This window comes from Oncorhynchus masou, chromosome 8, assembly GCF_036934945.1.
Source record: "Oncorhynchus masou masou isolate Uvic2021 chromosome 8, UVic_Omas_1.1, whole genome shotgun sequence".
In the NCBI taxonomy this organism is placed as follows: Eukaryota; Metazoa; Chordata; class Actinopteri; order Salmoniformes; family Salmonidae; genus Oncorhynchus; species Oncorhynchus masou.
Window position 1 is genome coordinate 40,927,952 of NC_088219.1, and position 22,037 is coordinate 40,949,988.

The window sequence follows — 22,037 nt, forward strand, 5'->3', positions numbered from 1 at the left end:
GGATCTGTGGGTTTCCAGAATGGCTCGCTTCGCAGAAGATCTACCCACCCGCTATGGAGCTGGAGGAGGAGGCAGAGGTGCGCCGGGCGCAGGCAGAGGGGGCGCCCGACCAGGTGGTCCTCCAGGCGGCCAAAGGATGTACAAGCAGTCGATGGCTCAGAGAGCCAGGACAATGGCCATATACAACCCTAACCCAGTCAAACAGAACTGCTTCACTGTCAACCGATCCTTGTTCATCTTTCGAGAGGACAATCTCATTAGGAAATATGCTAAGCGAATAACCGAATGGCCATATCCTTTCCAAACTCTCCATAGGTAAAACAGCTGTCATCACATTGCATTGATGTTTGTATAACATACCTGTCCTTATTTGACAATCACACTGGTAGATGTTTTATTCAGAAACATGACAAAGGGACTAGAGCATGCCTTGTATATAAAGACAAAAAATAAATGGCCTTTGTCAGCATTTCAAAGTGCACCTGTCAGTGAACTCAAAAAGTCGATTATTCCATAGGAAGTAGGCCGATGCCTATTCTGGTGGAGATTATTAGCTCATTAACCTTGTGTAACCCCTCGTCCACCTGTCGCTTAGTGTTCCTACTAGTTGGACACGATAAAGGCTTTTCCTCTAATGATAGTGTTTGGATACAGTTCACATACTTAATGGAAAGATGTCTATAGGTACCATATAGGCTAAACATTCACGAATTGTGCACGACGGCTTGTCACCCCCCAAAAGGTTTGCTTGTGATCAGCAATTGCCAACGTGTCAACAATCATACTCGCTATATTTAGTTTTCTGTGTCTAAGTGCGAGATTAACGTCTACAATTTGTAGATTGTTCGTTCTTTCTGCGCTTGCTTGCTGGAGTTCGTTTCTAATTCCCCTTCTCTCTCTTTTATTTCTATATAGTCTCGTTTGCACATAGCCTATTTGTGTGTTATAGCAGTGTCGCTTCAACTGTTGCTGTTCAGATGTGTCCGTTTCCATGGTAAGGTGAGTGCTCAGTGAGTTGGAAAGGAGACCGCAGGCTCTGAGGTTGTAAAACGCCTCGTGTTGATTCGGAGCTGCTCGGGCCCTCTCCATGGTCCTGAACTTGCCCACGCGCACCCCGCCACATCACCCTCAACCACAAATCGCGAGGGCTGGAGAGAGCCGGAGGGCGCATGACAAACGCAAACAGACAGCTGGATCTGTTGTGTAGGCGTCAGTGAGAACAGCACTCTCCGAAATGCAATCTAATAACAATGGTTGTCAATGTATCTGTGCCCTCAATAAGTTAAAATAAACGCAAAGGCAATGAATAAAGGACGAAATGAGTAAAGAGGGCGAAACCACAATACGTCCTTGTGGTAAAACAAATTCGCTCAACTAAAGCGCAGATTCCCCCGTGACTTTCCCCTATTTGTCCACTCATAGGCGAGGTATTGGCAGTGCAATGCCGTTTCTTGGGCTTTTGCGAGGGACAATGTGCGGTGTTCAGCCTTCTGGCACCCCTGAGCAAACGATTCTAAATTGATTGTTCGATGGGGTCAGTAAAACCTCCCCATTCGTCCACGACTGGCTAATACGCAAAGGCCTCCCCAGTGTGGAATGACACGAAAATGGATTGTAGAATGAATAAACCATAAAAAAACGGATTGAAATGATCATCCAACTGGAAAGATGTTGTAAACCAAGTATAGCTGTGGGATTAGCCTACCATCTTGAATTTCCAACCATGTCTAAGTCACAGCATTCAGAAACATTTCTGTCTATTGGACTCCTGTTCAGGCAATGTCATTAATTGGTTAAATGAATTCAATCAGCCAGTATCTTCCTAAAAGCTGAATATCTCATGCTCTGTGGCACCTTGGCTGGGTGATGGCAGGTGGTGGCAGTGGCACAATTAATCCATGCTCATTCTGCCTAAGCCCTAAATTCTCACCAGCCTTTTACACAGTCTGGGTATGTGCATGTCTTTTTTCAATCTAAATTATTCTTCAATAATAGATATATGTTTTACCACCATGGGCTAAGACTAAGATACTTACAAGTAGAAGTTAAGAGTTTTTTTATTGTGCATGAAATGCTCTATCATGGCTTGTGTTCCTTAACGTGGACACTCCCTTTGAGTACTTAATCCTGGCCACCATCATCGCCAACTGCATCGTACTGGCCCTGGAGCAGCACCTACCAGCCAACGACAAGACACCTATGTCAGAACGCCTGGTAAGAGTCTCAACACTCCTCCCTTTGGATGAGAACTAGGGTACTTCCCAAATGGCACCCTATTGCAGTGGTCAAAAGTACTGCACTAAATAGGGAAAAGGGTGCCATTTGGAATTTAACCTATTCCTTTCACACTTTCTCTGCCTTTACTTAGTTCTCCGATTAATATACTTATACAGTATTGCCTTCTGTTTGTTTGCTGTAAAAGTGTAGAATGTTACTTTGTTATTTAGGTGATTTTCAAGAGGGAAAGAGTTAGTCAGACAGAGCGAAACTGAGAATTCGCTCAGAGCCGTTGCTCATTTATAGTCTTCCACGAGTAGAGCTCAGTGATGAGGGAGCCCAGTCATCCCTAACTTCCTCCTCCCAGTCAGAGGGCCCTGAGTATCAGACACACAGCCAGGCAGATGGGCTACCCGCACCTCCAGTCCATGGGAGAGCAGCACCCCTCCTCATTAGTGCCTTGGATCATGGCGATGTGTGTCTCCCTCTCCTCTCCGTTCTCATTCTGTAAGTCAGCCGAGCCTCACACTGAGTGGCTTTGATCCCCCATTTCCCTCCCCAGGCCCTCTGTTCCCCTGCCTGCTCACACACATATAGCTTAAACCCCTGTTTGAACTCAGCCAGTCGAGTCGAGTCGTTTAACCATTGCTGTTCTCCCTTTAAGCTGCGAAGGATTGAAGCCGGGAGAGGCTGCCGCGCGGCCATGGGAGGATTGTGACACTGCTTCTCTAAAATAACATTATATCTTTCAGCATTTTGCACACACAGATGTGGTGTTGAAGATGTTGTGACTCCTGGGAGTCTGCTTTAGAATGGAGGAAAATGCATGAAAGGCACTGCCACAACAGCTTGCCGAAATAAGGTTTAATGACCCTCAAGTGCAGCCACCTGCTCCTGTTATCTCCATAATTGTGATGCAACGTCGTATTTTTTTCTTTGAAAGTTACTCGACACCTGAGAAAGTGATTAGTGTTAGTATAGAGAGAAAAATTGAGATAACATCTCCCCTCCTTCCACCCGCTTCCTCTCAAAGTAGGAGCATGTAATACAAGCATCCTTGTAATTACAAAAACAATCGGCTATTTATGGTCCAGGGTGAATATAGTGATGACTGTGGTGTGTCAGTTAAGTAGAGATCCTGACAATAGAACATCGTCAACAGGCGTTGTTCTTCAGATCCATAGCGGAGCTTCACCCTTGTGGTCCCGTACGATTTCCCCTCTGCCCCTTCAGAGCCATGTACTGTAGATGGAGTGTTCATTATTCATGAATATTTTACATCTATACATTATAGATGTTAACACAGTCTACTGTAAAACATCATGCATTTATGGATGGACCCCCTCCAGCCATCATGTAATGGCATTGTTTTGTCTGCTATCTTTTTTTTAATAACAGACAGAGATGCCAAGATGTCCGTCTCAACGCTTGTCATTAGTGTCTTCCCTTACATGAAAGCTCTGAGAGCATCAGTACTCGGTGGTATTGATAGAGAGTAGGAAGCCCAGACACGCTTCTCTGGCTGAACAACAAACCAGTTATTTTAAAACACAATTTCCTGTTACAGTGTCAAATCAAACAGGTATATTCTTTTACTTGTTGTTCATTGTTGTTAGGTCTTACCTGAGAGCTAGTGAAAAGGTCACATGCCCTTTAACGCTGTTCTCAAGCCTGTCAAACTCGTGAATATTTGCATTGGGAATCCTGGGTAGGTGGTCGGGGTCGTGGAGCTGTGGAAAAAGAGAAAGGCAAAGAAAGAGAGAGAGGGAGGGAGGTTTGTGTAAGTCGTGAGATATCCTCTGCTAGTGCCTGTGTGTGTAGCAGCGCCTCAGGCCTCCACTGACATGTTATTAATGGAAGGGAATGAAAAAGTCTCAAGTCATATGTGCCTGATCCAGTACTGCTTTGAACAAGTGCAAGAGTCATCCTAGCTGCAAATCGTTTTTTTTGCCAGTGAAAATCGGACTTTCAAAAGTTCATATTCTGTTAACTCAAATAAGGTTGTTGACTCGTCCTTACTCGTATTTGTGGCCAAACCATAAATTGGAGAAAAAAACACTTAAAAAAACAGCTCAAACTTGTATCTGAAACAGATCATTTAAAAAATGCTTGCTATTTTCTCATAGAACATGACGTCTCCTCCATGAGGAGGATGAGCTGGCCAATCAGCAGCTTACTTGCATTAATATTTTTAATGACCAGTATTCTATTCACACTATTCTGTTGATGGGGTACGCCCACACCATTTCAATACATAAAATTTGCTTTTTATGTTACTTAATTCAATTTTTTTGGAAGGAAAACTATTTCACTCATATCGTGTAAGCAATTATAGATTATAGGTTATAAATCTGGAAACACTGGGCAGTTACTTTAAAGATCTTCATACCATTAAAATGGTTTGTTCATGTTTTTAATGTTTCGTTAGATGCCTTTTTGGAGACCAAGAATCCTCATCAAATGATAATGTATTTATTCATTTTAATCATACTTATTTGCTATCAATTAGTAAGAGTTGTTAAGAGTAAAATGTAAACTATCATCTTACGTAAAAGATCATGTCTTATGATGAATGCGTAAATCACACGGATAAAAAATGATGTCCAAAGATTACTGTTGATCTTCTCGTGTGTTTCATCCACCAAGAGAGGGTTCTATTCCTTGACCCATTCTCTGGATGCTGGATAGAAAAGTGAAGGAAACCATCCCCCTTTCTTCTCTTTCAATCTCTTCTCCCTCTCTCTTCTGCCGTGCTTCATTAACCTCTTTCTTACCTCGAACAAAAAGTTATCTCCCTGGTTCCCTCTCTCTCTCTCTCTCTGCAGGATGACACAGAGCCCTACTTTATTGGAATATTCTGTTTCGAGGGCGGCATTAAGATCATCGCCTTGGGCTTTGCATTCCACAAAGGCTCGTACCTCCGCAACGGCTGGAACGTAATGGACTTTGTGGTCGTCCTCACTGGGTGAGTTCTCGGCCGGCTGGGTGTGGGTGTGTGGGTGTGTGTAGATGGGAATTGGCCGACACAAACAAAGGAGAGCAAAGCAAAGAAAGTGACATTCAAATAAAAAAAGAAGAATTTTGTTGTACCTATGAATTGTCCAATATTGCTCATTAATTAGCTTCCTAAATAAGGTATCACAGTCTTTTTTCTCTCTTTTTTTTAAACATTTTGAATATTTGTTGTGGTTCTCCTTTTTCTGTTGCTAAGGCTCCGTGGAGGTAATAGGCTAACTTGGCCAAAGGTGAAAATGAGTACAACTTCAGTGATACAGTACCATTTTTACTGGGTCATTGTTCTACCGTTTTGGATGGATGCTCTAAGTACCATAAGTTCAAAGTCTGGGGGCAGCTCTTAGTCTGGCTGGCCTGAGAGAGAGTACCTGGCTTGTATAGAGTCTACCAGCCAGACAGAGGGCTCTGGAGAGCAGTAATGGCTCTATCTCTGATTGAGCCACCCCAGACAGGGGTGAGAGGGTAGGACTGGCTATGGGGAGCAGTGGTACCAACACCATGTAATCACCTAGAATCATTGTATCACACTCCACTGCTGTAGGGAGCCAGTGTTGCTCTTAACCAGTGGTAACTGTTCCTTTGCTTTGTAAACTACAAGATATTGTGCCAGCTTGGTGTTACAAGGAGTCTGGATGGGATTTATGGTGTAAATAATGGCCATTCCGGAAAGTCACTAAACAAATAAATCAAGCTGGATACTGAAGCCGGGAAGGAATGGAGATTAAGATGGGGGAGTGTTGGAGGGAGGCTGTTGGTGTGTTCTTCTGCGTGCACCCTCCCCTACACACGCACCTCTCCTAAGTTGTAACATCAGCTGTGTTATCAGTCACACTACTTTATTTTATTGCAGTATGAAATGTCTTATCTGCGGTGGGCCCTCCAGCTCTGATCTTCAATTATGATTTATTCCCTTGTTGGTGTTCAGACACTGGCACAGACCAGAGAGGGGAATGGAGAATACTTGTTTGATTTGTTATGTTGTTGTTTATTTCGACAGGGAGTCATGCTGAGACCAATGTCTCTTTCACAGATGAGCCCTCTAATTACAAAAATATGTATATCAAATACAAATAAGGAATGGAAAACAGTAATAAGGTCCTAAATCAGCAGTCTGAGGCACCAAAATATCCCATTGAAGAGAATTTGGAAGATTATTCCACAAGAGGACGATAAGAGTGGGGAGGAGAACAAAGGGATGAGTGGGATAGAGAGGAAAGGAAGATGTGAGTAAGATCGGGAGGATAGAAGAGGGGAGCGAAGAGGATAAGAGAGGAGATGAAGATATAAGTGGGATGAGGAGGAGAGGAGAAGAGGGGAGCGAAGAGGAGTTGATAAGAGAGGAGAGGAGGGTTGTGAGTTGGGGAGGAGAGGGGAGGACAGGAAGGTACGGTATGAGTGGGCGAGAAGAGTTGATACGAGAGAAGTGGAGAGGGGAAGAGAGGGACCCCAGACAGAGAGGACAGAGAGGCCTGAGGCTCAGCCCTGAGGCAGAGTGGTTTTAACTTGGCTTGACACTCATAGTAGCTAAAAACACTCACATACATATTTACAAGCACTGATCACAGACCAGTTTATACTTTTTCATACTTTTGGTTAAATTGAGCATTTAAAGAGGGTAAGGGGGAGTAAGTGAGTGATCATAATGAGTGATGAAGAGGTAAAGCTGATGAAAGGATTTAATAGAGGAGGATTGACTACCCTCCCTCAGGTTAGATAGCTGTACTACTACAATCAGACAATTAGACCTCATTATTGTCATTAAAGCTGTGTTTTGAAAGATACATTTTAGTTCATATGGTCCTATGCAATTACTTAGCATTATGAATTATATTTTGTGTGCTGTATCTCCATATGCAGTTCCCATGGCTGTGCTGGTGTGCAAAATGAAATAGACTTTGTCTAGCAGTTATGTTTGTCCAGTAACGTGCGGTAAGGTCGGTGGCTGGGTAAGCACAGGCTATTATCAAAGATTTACTCACCAACAAACCTTGTAGAAGCCCAAGTTCACCATACAATAGATAGCTCCAACAACCAGAGTGACATCAGCTACAACAAACCATTTTCACCAAATGACGCTGCTCAACTAAGCTCAGCCATAGACTGATGTAGCATCCACAGTAACAACTGATAGGTGGCACTAAAATACCAACATATGGACACATTTCATCTGAATAATTCACAATACAAAATCCATAGCCTTTCACAATGGATTTACAATTCTTACAATGATCATGGCTATTCAGAACACTAGAGTCTAGTGCGACGTGAAGTAGCTGGCTAGCTAATCAGAAATGTAACACAACATCAAGGATGCATGTAGTTATAGCTAGTGACAGCTCAGTAGTGAAGCAACGTTGTAACGAGGACGTTGGAAAGCAGGTGGCGAGTTTATTAATAGTACAAGAAACATGGACCGAAACAGGTAATTAGTGAAGTTTTGGAGTCCAGGTGTACCTCATAATGAGGAGCAGGTGCATGTAACGGTGGTGCCAGGTGTGCGTAATGATGATTGCCAGGACCAGTGGTCAGTACACCTGCGACGTCGAACGACAGAGAGAGGGAACGGGAGTAGACGTGACAGATGTCTTATATTGAAATTAAACAAATCAATGCATGGCTAGCAACAATCAAAGCAAGTAATCCATAGTAGCTATAAAACTCGCATACATGTTTACAACTAAATAGCAAACACAACATAACACTTTATATCGAGCAACATAAACACTGAGTATATCAAACATTAGGAACACCTTCCAAATATTGAGTTACTTTTGCCCTCAGAACCGCCTCAATTGTCAAGGCATGGACTCTACAAGGTGTTGAAAGCATTCCACAGGGATGCTGGTCCATGTTGACTCTACAAGGTGTTGAAAGCATTCCACAGGGATGCTGGCCCCATGTTGACTCTACAAGGTGTTGAAAGCATTCCACAGGGATGCTGGCCCCATGTTGACTCTACAAGGTGTTGAAAGCATTCCACAGGGATGCTGGACCATGCTGACTCTACAAGGTGTTGAAAGCATTCCACAGGGATGCTGGTCCATGTTGACTCTACAAGGTGTTGAAAGCATTCCACAGGGATGCTGGTCCATGTTGACTCTACAAGGTGTTGAAAGCGTTCCACAGTGTTGAAAGCGTTCCACAGGGATGCTGGCCCATGTTGACTCTACAAGGTGTTGAAAGCGTTCCACAGGGATGCTGGCCCATGTTGACTCTACAAGGTGTTGAAAGCGTTCCACAGGGATGCCGTCCCATGTTGACTCTACAAGGTGTTGAAAGCGTTCCACAGGGATGCTGGCCCATGTTGACTCCAATGCTTCCCACAGTTCTGTCAAGTTGGCCGGATGTCCTTTAGATGGTGGACCATTCTGGAAATACACGGGAAACTGTGGAGTGTGTAAAACCCAGAAGCGATGCAATTCTTGACACAAATCTGTGCTTCTGGCACCTACTACCATACCCTGTTCAAAGGCACTTAAATCTTTTGTCTTGCCCATTCACCCTCTGAATGGCACACATACACAATCTATGCCTCAATTGTCTCAAGGCTTAAAAATCCTTCTTTATCTGTCTCCTCCCCTTCATCTACACTGATTGAAGTGGATTTAACAAGTGGCATCGTTAAGGGATCATAGCTTCCAGCTGGATTTCCCTGGTCGGTCTATGACATGGAATAATGTTTCTGTATATTAATTGGTAATGACGTTCCAGACAAGTGGACAATCCAGTACTCACTCGGTTCACCTGCCCGACAGCTAGTAGTCAATGAGAGGGTGCCATGGTGGTTGCCTGTACACAGCTTACCCCAACAATAGCCACACAACATGCATGCGCAAAATATGAAATTGGCTCGAGGAAAAAAAAGCTACTTCAAGCTAGGCAAAGCAGCTATGCATATGTTGATCCTGCACATTTAACAATGACTGGAGTCAGATAAGGCCTCTCACGTCCAGGATTTGAATGGCTTTTAAAGGATGGAAAGATAAGCGTGACGCCTGGCGCCTTTCCTAAGGTTTTGATGCAATTATTCGATTATCACAGGGTAAGCACTGCTTCCCTGCCTGCCCTGACTGTACGTCACATGCTAAGTTGGCGTCACAATAACATACATGCTCATTCTTCCATGTATATTTTAACCATTAAAACAGCATGAAGGAGGACAGAGATTTCCAAATTGTTCACAGTATATGCTGTGAACAATTCTGGAGTCTCGGTCCTCCTCCGTGCTAGCTTAGCCACCCACATGGCTGTAACCTTTGGGATAACTCTTGTCAATATAGTCTTCAGCTCCTAATTAAATAGCTAATTTCTAAATGATTGTGGTCCTTGGGGCAGTGGTAGACCTTTTAATCTGTCCTGATCAGACATTAGCCCCTGCTAATAAGACAATAAATCTGCCCTGGGTGCCACAGGCCCAATCAATAGCTGAGCCCAGAACACAGAGAACTGAGAGAACTGACCTGAAGCCAAAGCAGACAACTTTCTCTGAGTGTCCATGACATGATGAAGAACGGGGCCTTTTCTTGCTTTAAACCACTGGTGGCAGCAGTGTGTTTACTCCTGTCAAATTCACGGGCTCTATTCAATTAAACTCTAACCACATTTTCAGAGAGGAGTACAAATCTTCTGGCGCCGCAAGACTGGATGTTTTGTTTCAGGTACCCGACCAAATAAATGACAGTGAATGTTTTTAGACCCACTGCACGGGAAAATCTAATTATTTACTTGATCTAGAAACCTGGTTCCCTGTTTTGATTGAAAAGGCTCCTTGGTCTATTGGACCTATAACAGAGTAATGAATCACTTATGTACTGAAGCTTGATGAAAAGCTCGGTGAAAAGCCCATGCATTTGTTTGATAGCTAGCTTTTAATCATCCCATTTGGCCATCCACAGGAGATGTTACGATGTAAGGCATGTGTACTGTATATTGTGTGTCGACCGTGGGATCTATAATGAGCTGTTTTGTTTCCTTCTAAGTGCTTGCCAGGTCTGTGCTCCACTGTGCTCCACCAGCTCCTCTACTTGTCCATGCTCTGAGACATGCAGGCATCACTTTTATTGATCAAGGCCTCAGATGGCCTTTTACAGCCCTTAGAAACCTGCATGGCAACCACAATCAAAGGCTCTCGCGGTGAGGTCAAAGCCTTCCCTCTCAACTAACTGTAAACTTAATGTGACCTGCAGACAAAACATTGGCAGTAGTGTTGTTATCTGCGTATGGGCTTGATGTTCCATGTGAGACCTCTGAATGTTATGAATATGAGATGGTCCTTGCTGACTTCAAAGAAGTGCCTTCTATCCTTTGCCCTTTCATTTGCCTTTTCATGTAATATGGAGCAACAATCATGGGCTTCAGAGTGTCAGTAGAGAGAATTGTGGTTGGGTCACTCCTGCCCGTTTCGGCCCCCTAACAGCATCAATGTACCGTCCCTTTGAACCTATGCCAAACTACTGTTGCTGTCTGTCTGCTGAATATGTCTGTCAGTTTCTCTCACAAAGCTCTACAGGTGTGCATGAGATTATTTGGAGCTAGTTTTATGTGTGTGAGGGAGAAACAGTATACAAATACGTATGTTCGGGGGGGGGGGGTGCTCTGCTGAATAACATGCTGACCAAACCGCTTCCGTCACGTGTGTGAGCGTTGCAAAATAAATGTACACATACATGTTATTCAATCATTGCACCCACACTGCTCGCGCGCCTCAGCGAGCATCTGCGTGGCCAGGCACTAAAATATAAATGGATTCTATTTGTGACGCTCAACGCTGCAAATCCTGCCTCTCCCATCTCCTCTTTGGTTTTTAGGAGCATATACCCACATGGGTGATTGAAAGTTGAACAAGTCCACACTCAGGAAGGTTATAGTAATGCAGTGAAGTTGGTTGCCAAGTCCAAAAAAGAAAAGGAAGCCTGAAGGAAGGAGGAGAGATGACGAGAAACAAACTCAGTTGATCGTTTTATCTGTGATTAATTGTCGGAGTAGAGGACCTTGTGCATTTCAGGTAAAATAACAAGCCAATGTTTATATACCAGGACAAATTAGCTAGCAACAGCAAGCTAGCGAGCTAAATTGCCATAAATGTTTAATACTTTTTGACTTTGTCCCCAAATTAATATAATTGGTTCAGAGTTTGTCTTGATATTTCAACCTGCGTGTCCTGATTGGTCTGGTGTGGGTGGACATCAACGTGCACGCAGAGGCGTGGTTTGGTCAGCATGTTAGACGTGACTGTGTGAACGGACCATATGGTGTCCTTTAAAATGGCCGTGCTGACCTGTGACGGTAAAACGATAGTCTCCGTGTCATCCGTCCTGGTAAGGGCATCAAAAGACGATTTGAAATGTAGATAGGTTATTTCCGTAGAGTTAGGAGGCTTATTATGTACAGATAGGAGGGACATTTTTCTGTTTTTTTTTTCTCATTTTTGATGAGTGGCTATGGACTCTGCACATGAGAGTTATGTGAGTGTACCCTCGCTCCTCCTAGGCTTAGTCATATTCCCCCAGGCTGTGTGGCAACACGTCTCAATGGAAACACAATCTCTTTCTTTACATGGTGTTACATCTTCTTCCATCCTCTCTCACCCTACATCCATGGGCGCCACCAGGGATTTTGGGCACCATGAAAAGATATCACATTGGGCCCCACCAACACAGGCCACACCAACCCTGCGCAATTGCTGGAACCCCACACCTCCAGAACCCAATCGACCCATTCAATGCTTTAAATAACTTTACCTTTGCAGGATTGCAACTCCCTTGTAGTCCAATATTTACTGTATGATATTTACTGACAGTGAGCTGTGAAAACATAGCACTGTGCAGACATGCATGCAACATTCTGCATACAGTAGAATTCACTATTTGATGCAAGACTGATACCCTGTATAAGAAATGTTTTACATCTTTAACATTCTAAATGTAATTAATGGTAAAAATCTTGAATGGAAAATTCTCTTAACATAAATTAATAACTTTATATAAATATTACTTAAATATACAACCTCTTCAATTAACATAAATTAACATTATCATCTATAGAATGACCATTTAAAAAAAATCAGCAGCAGATTTTTGAACTTAGTATACATACCAACTAGAAAATAAGCAGCTGTAAAAGTGGAAATGGAAAGGCCTGATGGTGGCGCTAGAGGAAAGGTCAAGTGATCACCAGGTCAATAGGTTTCTTCCACTTGGGGTCTTGATTGTGCGCAACAAATGTTATGGCAATCCAGCCATTACTTTGAGATATATCTTGTTCTCTGTCACGTTCGTTGTATGGAGGAGACCAAGGCGCAGCGTAAGATGAATACATAATTTTTAATGAAGACAAAGAGCACTTAACAAACTATACAAAACAACAAACTGACCGTGAAGCTATATAATACTAGCGCAGACACAGGCAACTAGACATAGACAATAACCCACAAATTACCCAAAGAATATGGCTGCCTAAATATGGTTCCCAATCAGAGACAACGATAAACAGCTGCCTCTGATTGAGAACCAATCTCGGCAATCATAGACATACAAAACACCTAGATAGTAAACAACCCCATAAACATACAAAACCCCTAGACAGTACAAAATCACATATATCAGCCAGAGCTTGCCACACCCTGACCTAACCAAAATAATAAAGAAAACAAAGAATACTAAGGTCAGGCAGTGACATTCTCAGTCTGTTCTCAGACTGTGGGCATCATGTGTGTAGTGATCCAATATCCATAGCCATTTAACAGTTATCATTGGCCCTTGCTCAGTGCTTAATCACCAAGAGCCCAGTGCCCAGCGCCTTCTTGCTAGAAAAGTCACTGAACAAGTCTTTTTTTACCTTTATTTTATTAGGCAAGTCAGTTAAGAACAAATTCTTATTTTCAATGACGGCCTAGGAACAGTGGTTTCGCCAGTCAGCCAGGATCTGCCGGAACCGCCTGTTCAGGGACAGAACAACAGCTCGGGGATTGAACCGCCAGTCAACCTTTCAGTTACTAATCCAATGCTCTAACCACTAGGCTACAAGGCTACCCTGCCGCCTTTGAAGTCCAGACTTTCTAGCTAACTGACTTTCAATGGACAGCATGGACTGCAAAGCCTGTCCTGGGACATAGTGGACCCTCAGAAAGTTTTTAAATCAGTTTTAGCTTACTGAAAGCTCTCCTCGCCACCAGCAACAGTTTACAGGCAGTGTGCAAAATATACATAAAGCAATGCACACTTCTCCAAAAAGGTGGACTTCCTGTGGCTGCATCTTACAAATTGATTTCAGAAGACCAAGAGGGGACAACTTAGGTGTCACGCCCTGGTCGAAATATATTATGTTTATTCTTCATTTATTCGGTCAGGCCAGGGTGTGACATGGGTTATTGTGGTGTGTTTTTGTCTTGGGGTTTTGTGGGATGTCTAGCGTTAGTCTATGGCTGCCTGAGGCGGTTCTCAATCAGAGTCAGGTGATTAGCGTTGTCTCTGATTGGGAACCATATTTAGGCAGCCATATTCTTTGTGTGTTTCTTTGGTGATTGTCCTTAGTGTCCTTGTTCCTGTCTCTGTGTTAGTTTACACTAGTATAGGCTGTTTCGGTTTTCGTTACGTTCTTTTGTTTTTGTAGTATTTGTATTGATTCGTGTTTACGTTTTTTCATTAAACATGGATCGCAATCTACACGCTGCATTTTGGTGTACGACTCTCTTTCACTGCATGAAAACCGTTACAGAATCACCCCCCACAAATGGACCAAGCAGCGTGTCAACAGGCAGGAGCCACAGGAGAAGCAACAAAGGCAGCAACAGCGGCGCAATGAGGATTGGACATGGGACGATATATTGGATGGCAAGGGTTGCTACACATGGGAGGAGATCCTGGCGGGAAGGGATCGGCTTCCATGGGAACAGGTGGAGGCAGCGAGGAGAGCAGAGGCAGCCGGAGAGAGGAGCTGGCGATATGAGGGAACACGGTTGGCAAGGAAGCCCGAGAGTCAGCCCCAAAAATTTCTTGGGGGGGCTCACAGGGAGTAGGGCTACGCCAGGTAGGAGACCTGTGCAAACTCCCTGTGCTTACCGGAGGGCTAGAGAGACCGGGCAGGCACCGTGTTATGCAGTGGTGCGCATGGTGTCCCCAGTGCGGGTGCATATCCCGGTGCGGTATATTCCAGCTCCTCGTATCGGCCGGGCTAGAATGGGCATCGAGCCAGGTAAGGTTGGGAAGGCTCTGTGCTCAAGAGCTCCAGTGCGCCTGCACGGTCCGGTCTACCCAGTACCACCTCCACACCCCAGCCCTCCGGTGGCAGCTCCCCGCACCAGGCTTCCTGTGCGTGTCCTCGGCCCAGTACCACCAGTGCCAGCACCACGCATCAGACCTACTGTGCACCTCGCCTGTTCAGCACAGCCAGAGCCTTCCTCCTCTCCTGCGCTGCTGGAGTCTCCTGCCTGTTCAGCGCAGCCAGAGCTGCCAGCCTGCATGGAGCAGCCAGAGCTGCCAGCCTGCATGGAGCAGCCAGAGCTGCCAGCCTGCATGGAGCAGCCAGAGCTGTCAGTCTTCATGAAGCAGCCAGAGCTGCCAGTCTGTATGGAGCAGCCAGAGCGGCCAGTCTGCATGAAGCAGCCAGAGCTGCCAGTCTGCAAGGAGCCGCCAGTCTGCCCAGCGCCGCCAGTGCCACCAGTCTGCCCAGCGTCGCCAGTCTGCCCAGCGCCGCCAGTGCCGCCAGTCTGCCCAGCGCTGCCAGTGCCGCCAGTCTGCCCAGTGCTGCCAGTCTGCCCAGCGCCGCCAGTCTGCCCAGCGCCGCCAGTCTGCCCAGTGCCGCCAGTCTGCCCAGTGCCGCCAGTCTGCCCAGTGCCGCCAGTCTGCCCAGTGCCGCCAGTGCCGCCAGTCTGCCCAGCGCCGCCAGTCTGCTCAGCGCCGCCAGTCTGCCCAGTGCCGCCAGTCTGCCCAGAACCGCCAGTCAGCCAGGATCTGCCGGAACCGCCAGTCAGCCAGGATCTGCCGGAACCGCCAGTCAGCCAGGATCTGCCGGAAACGCCAGTCAGCCAGGATCTGCCGGAACCGCCAGTCAGCCAGGATCTGCCGGAACCGCCAGTCAGCCAGGATCTGCCGGAACCGCCAGTCAGCCAGACTCTTCCAGATCCGCCAATCAGCCAGACTCTTCCAGATCCGCCAGTCAGCCAGACTCTTTCAGATCCGCCAGTCAGCCAGACTCTTCCAGATCTGCCAGTCAGCCAGACTCTTCCAGATCGGCTAGTCAACCAGACTCTTCCAGATCTGCCAGTCAACCAGACTCTTCCAGATCCGCCAGCCAGCCAGGATCTGCCGGAGCCAACTACCTGCCTGAGCTTCCTCTCAGTGCTGGGCTTCCTCTCAGTGCCGGGCTTCCTCTCAGTGCCGGGCTTCCTCTCAGTCCCGAGCTTCCCCTCAGTGCTGAGCTTCCCCTCAGTGCTGAGCTGCCCCTGTCCCGAGCTGCCCCTCTGTCCCGAGCTGCCCCTCTGTCCCGAGCTGCCCCTCTGTCCCGAGCTGCCCCTCTGTCCCGAGCTACCCCTTTATCCCGAGCTGTCCCTCAGTCCCGAGCTGACCCTCAGTCCAGTGGGGTTCTGGGTGAGGACTACTAGGCCATGGTCAGCGGAGAAGGTGGACTATCCTAGGACGCGAGGAGGGGGGACTAAGACATTTATAGAGTGGGTTCCACGTCCCGCGCCGGAGCCGGAGCCGCCACCATGGACAGACGCCCACCCGGACCCTCCCTATTGTTTTGATGTGCGTCCGGGAGTCCGCACCTTAGGGGGGAGGTTCTGTCACGCCCTGGTCGAAATATATTATGTTTATTCTTCATTTATTCGGTCAGGCCAGGGTGTGACATGGGTTATTGTGGTGTGTTTTTGTCTTGGGGTTTTGTGGGATGTCTAGCGTTAGTCTATGGCTGCCTGAGGCGGTTCTCAATCAGAGTCAGGTGATTATTGTTGTCTCTGATTGGGAACCATATTTAGGCAGCCATATTCTTTGTGTGTTTCGTGGGTGATTGTCCTTAGTGTCCTTGTTCCTGTCTCTGTGTTAGTTTACACTAGTATAGGCTGTTTCGGTTTTCGTTACGTTCTTTTGTTTTTGTAGTATTTGTATTGATTCGTGTTTACGTTTTTTTCATTAAACATGGATCGCAATCTACACGCTGCATTTTGGTGTACGACTCTCTTTCACTGCATGAAAACCGCTACATTAGGGGGCAAAGTGACAGCATATACAGTCGTGGCCAAAAGTTTTGAGATTGACACAAATATTAATTTTCACAAAGTTTGCTGCTTCAGTGTCTTGAGATATTTTTGTCAGATCTTACTATGGAATACTGAAGTATAATTACAAGCATTTCATAAGTGTCAAAGGCTTTTATTGACAATTACATGAAGTTGATGCAAAGAGTCAATTTTTGCAGTGTTCTTCTTTTTCAAGACCTCTGCAATCCGCACTGGAATGCTGTCAATTAACTTCTGGGCCACATCCTGATTGATGGCAGCCCATTCCTGCATAATCAATGCTTGGAGTTTGTCAGAATTTGTGGGTTTTTGTTTGTCCACCCTCCTCTTGAGGATTCTCAAAGGTCTGGGGAGTTTCGTGGCCATGGATCCAAAATATTAATGTTTGTTCCCCGCCACTTAGTTATCACTTTTGCCTTTCCAGCTCCATCATGCTGGAAAATGCATTGTTCGTCACCAAACTGTTCCTGGATGGTTGGGAGAAGTTGCTCTCGGAGGATGTGTTGGTACCATCCTTTATTCATGGCTGTGTTCTTAGGCAAAATTGTGAGTGAGCCCACTCCCTCAGATGAGAAACAACCCCACACATGAATGGTGTCAGGATGCTTTACTGTTGGCATGACACAGGACTGATGGCATGACACAGGACTGATGGTAGCGCTCACCTTGTCTTCTCCGGACAAGCTTTTTTCCGGATGCCCCAAACAATCGGAAAGGGGATTCATCAGAGAAAATTACTTTACCCCAGTCCTTAGCAGTCCAATCCCTGTACCTTTTTCAGAATATCAGTCTGTCCCTGATGTTTTTCCTGGAGAGAAGCTGCTTCATTGCTGCCCTTCTTGACATCAGGCCATCCTCCAAAAGTCTTTGCCTCGCTGTGCATGCAGATGCACTCACACCTGCCTGCTGCCATTCCTGAGCAAGCTCTGTACTGGTGGTGCCCCGATCCCGCAGCTGCATCAATTTTAGGAGATGGTCCTGGCGCATGCGGGACTTTCTTGGGCGCCCTGAAACCTTCTTCACAATAATTGAACTGCTCTCCTTGAAGTTCTTGATGATCCGATAAATGGTTGATTTAGGTGCAATCTTTTAAAATGTTGTTGAAAAAAATATATTTTAGCCCTTTTCTCTCCCCAATTTCGTGGTGTCCAATTAGTAGTAGTTACAGTCTTGTCTCATCTCTGCAACTCCCGTACGGACTCGGGATGTCCTTGTCCCATCGCACTCTAGCGACTCCTGTGGCAGGCCGGGTGCAGTGCACGCTGACACGGTCGCCAGGTGCATGGTGTTTCCTCCAACACATGGCTTCCGGGTTAAGCATTGTGTTAAGAAGCAGTGCAGATTGGTTGGGTCTTGTTTCGGGGGACGCACGACTCTCGACCTTCGCTTATCCCGAGTCTGTACAGGAGTAGCAGCGATGATACAAGATTAATTACCAATTGGATACCATGAAAATTGTGGAGAAAAAGGGGTAAAAGTAAAAAAAATAATTAAAAAGATATACATTAAAAAAAAACTTGTGAACGTTAACTAGTTCGAACCCTGAATGTGGATTGGCTTAAAGCTTTGCGTTGTGCATAAAAACATCCTTTTGCCATGGTATATTAGCCATATACAGTACCACAACCCCTCCTTATTGCTTAAATATACACTGATTAAGCAAAACATTAAGAACTCTTTCCATGACATAAACTGACAAGGTGAATCCAGGTAAATTCTATGGTTGTCAAGCATAGGTGTAATAGGTGGCAGGGAAGTCAGGCACAGGAGAGTCAAATGGAGTGTAAAATGGAGTCTTTTAATAAAGTCCACGGAGTATGCTCCATAACACAAAAACAAACAAACATGGGTACGAGGTCCCGACGCGCACCTATACAACAATCACACTACACTGACAATGAAACAATCTCTGACAAAGACATGAGGGGAAACAGAGGGTTAAATACACAACAGGTAATGAATGGGATTGAAAACAGGTGCGTGGGAAGACAAGACAAAACCAATGGAAAATGAAAAAAGGATCAATGATGCCTAGAAGACCGGTGACGTCGAACGCGGAGCACCACCCAAACAAGGAGAGGCAACGACTTCGGCAGAAGTCGTGACAATGGTCCCTTATTGATGTCACTTGTTAAATCCCTTCAATCGGTGTAGATGAAGGGGAGGAGACAATCCTGTCAATTGAGACATGGATTGTGTATGTATGCCATTCAGAAGGTGAATGGGCGAGACAAAACATGTACATGTCTTTGAACAGGTTATGGTAGTAGGTGCTAGGCGCACCAGTTTGTGTCAAGAACTGCAATGCTGCTGGGTTTTTCACGATCAACAGTTTCCCATGTGTGTCAAGAATGGTCCACCACCCAAAGGACATGCAGCCAACTTGACACAACTGTGAGAAGCATTGGAGTCAACATGGGCCAGAATTCCTGTGGAACGCTTCGACACCTTGTAGAATCCATGCCCCGAGGAATTTAGGCTTTTCTGTGGGCAAGAAAACATGTTATTACTGTTATTAATGATCTTATTTTATAAATGTGTGAATAACTAGCTCGCTAACATCTACAAATGTGGAAGTAATGACTAATAAATGATGAATAAAATATTTACTAAGCCATTACAAATGCTTTATTACACGGTGTCATTATAAAGTGTGTCAGATATGCCACAGAGAGAGGGTACACATAGGGGACTCTGGGTGAAGAAACAGAGCGTTTATCCACTGAGGCGAGACGAGACGAGGCGAGTGCTTCAGTACCGATGCAGCCTCCTGGTAGATGTAATGAGACAGAAGGGAAGGGAAACTGGAGGAGGAAGGGTTTTCTCTGAGCACACAAAGCAAACACTCTCCCCTCACTCACCCTCTGTTCTGTGGAGCTGAAGGGAGGCAGACATGAAGCTTTCTCTGAAACCTTCCTCTCCAATACACTGCTGTTTGGGACAATCCACCCCTTTACAGGCATTCCGTGGTGTTCTAAAGATCCATTAGCGCTAGTCCAAACATCCCGTTACAACACAGCCATGTGATGTGGGTTGTGTTCTGTTGACCGCCACCTTCGAGAGGAGCACTCAGTGAGAATGAAGAGGAGGCTGGCGTACACTAACAGGAGTTCGCTACAGCGTTCATTATTCACAACGTTGGCGGTTTCACTTCCTCCACATGTGCCGTTTTTTTGAGGGACATGCTGTGAGAGAGATAAGTACTACACATAGAGGAGACGGGCCAGTCACATCGCAAGGCTTTTATTGTTTTGGTACCATTGATGTTCCGATGTCTTTGGACAACAGAAACAGCAGATGGGGTTTGAGGGAGACGGTTTACTGCCGACAATTTGTACACAAAGAAACAACAAAAATATATCTCCATCTTGAGAACAGACGGAGGAGTTAGTAACTGGAGCACTATGTGTTTGAACCTCAAAGCCAACATGATCATTTTGCCTTCCTTGATAGGCCTTTTTATGTATTTGTATTCATTTGCAGCTTGGAAGCAAAATGGTATGATCAGTGAAGAGAGGTTAGCAGTGGGAAGCCATGAATAATTAGCAGCATCTCCACTGAGGTCTCTGCCACAGAGCCTGATGAATCATCACAGCTCCCTAGTCAATGTAATCGGTTAGGAGCTCTGATTCAGCGATGAAACTTCCTGGCTCACAGAGGTGCTCATCAAACACTTCCTCCTTACATACACAGCTTCCTACTGTTAGTCTGGGATTGACTGCTCAACGCTGCCACCCGGGGAAAGACCAGAGGACAGAGGAGTCCATCTTGGCTCCTTTGGCGGACTGATTGACATCTTGTTGTCAAATCATGAGTCGATGATCTTTCCATCAGGTTGTTTGGCATGCAAGTAGGACATTCTGAATAAATACATTTTCCAATGCACATCAATACAGACAGATGTGGACAAGTTCAACCAATCAGACTTCAGAGGGGTATTTTTTACCACTACAGTGACACAGAGAGTCATGGCCATGTGAAGAGAGTGACCGAGCCCAAGGCTGACTCTGTCCTTGGGGGATGGCCACCCAGCAGGCCACTACAGAAAAGAGAGAATAGCACTATCACCGCTTCTCTCTTTGTCTCTCCTCTCTCTCTCATCACAAACCTTCTGCTTCCACCTAAAATGGCATAACACTCAGATACAGAAAATCTCAGGTTCTCAGATATGATATGATTTTCAATAAATATAAGAGGCATCCTTACAACCACGGTAATCATTAAATGACATGTCTCATTTTAATTTGCTCAACCATGACAGAATGAAATGACATTTTGGGAAATGTGGTCATTATGTGACTTGGTTAATTGCTGCAGAAAAAAATGAAGCAATCCCATTCATGATAATTAGCATTGAACGAGCCATGTGTGGAGAAAAACCTTCATGTCAAGCCCTTCAACTGTGTCTCTCGGTGAAACCTCTGAAGAAGAGCATGTATTCACGAAGAAGTAGAATCTGGGATTGGTACCACTTCTACTTACTGACTGACTTTATTGTCCCCGTCGGGACATTTTGTTGTCATGTACACATTTAAAGTGCCGTTTAAATACAAAACAAAAATGACAATACAACTTTCATAACAGCTACATAACAATACAAATAAAAATAATAATTATAAATAAATAAATATTTATTTTTTTAAATTTAAGACTAGCCTGCTGGCCTTACGGAGTCGATAGGGACATTAGCCCGAGCTATTTAGGAGGGATATCACACCTGGAACAAATGATTGTCTAGTTGTGTTTTTCCTGCTGAGGGGTGCACTATATCTGCGCCCAGAGGGGAGTAGTTCAAAGTCCAGATACAGGGGGTGGCTTGGATCTAAAATGATTTTGTAAGCCTTACGGAGGGCCCTGACCTTCAAGATCTCATCCAGGCCTGACTGCTCTCTGTGGTGATAATCCTTCTCAACATATCTCTCTGGCTGACAGTGGCATTGCCAAACCAATACAAAAAGTTAAAATACTCTTAATAAAAGATTTGTAAAACATATTCAACAGCATATGACAAAACTCTTGACCCCTTTAACTGGAAAGTGACATCCACTACATGGAGAAAGGTATGTGGACACCCCTTCAAATTAGTGGATTCGGCTATTTCAGCCACACACGTTGCTGACAGGTGTATAAAAGCGATGCAATCCATGCAATCTCCATAGACAAACATTGGCAGTAGAATGGCCCGTACTGAAGAACTCAGTGACATTCAAAGTGGCAACATCATAGGATTACCCCTTTCCAACAAGTCAGTTCGTCAAATTTCTAATAGAACTTCCCCGGTCAACTGTAAGTGCTGTTATTGTGAAGTGGATAATTCTAGGAGCAACAACTGCTCAGCCATGAAGTGGTAGGCCACACAAGCTCCCAGAACGGGACTGCAGAGTGCTGAAGCAGTAGCGTGTAAAAATCGTCTATCCTCGTCAGCACAGTAACTGTTCGTCGGGAGCTTCATTAAATGGGTTTCCATGGCCAAGCAGCCACACACAAGCCTAAGATAACTATGCGCAATGCCAAGCGTCGACTGGAGTGGTGTAAAGCTCGCCACCATTGGACTCTGTAGCAGTGGAAA

The 22,037-nt window shown here is 45.3% G+C and overlaps 1 protein-coding gene across 1 annotated transcript in view; it reads left to right on the forward strand.

Annotated features, from left to right (window-relative positions):
* Positions 1-22,037, forward strand: part of cacna1bb (calcium channel, voltage-dependent, N type, alpha 1B subunit, b) — a 244,990-nt gene continuing 222,953 nt past the window's right edge. Inside the window, exons 1-3 of the mRNA XM_064972460.1 lie at positions 1-291; positions 2,109-2,214; positions 5,043-5,182. Coding sequence (XP_064828532.1) covers positions 20-291; positions 2,109-2,214; positions 5,043-5,182 — 518 coding nt within the window. The 5' untranslated portion in view covers positions 1-19. The remainder of the gene's footprint in view (positions 292-2,108; positions 2,215-5,042; positions 5,183-22,037) is intronic.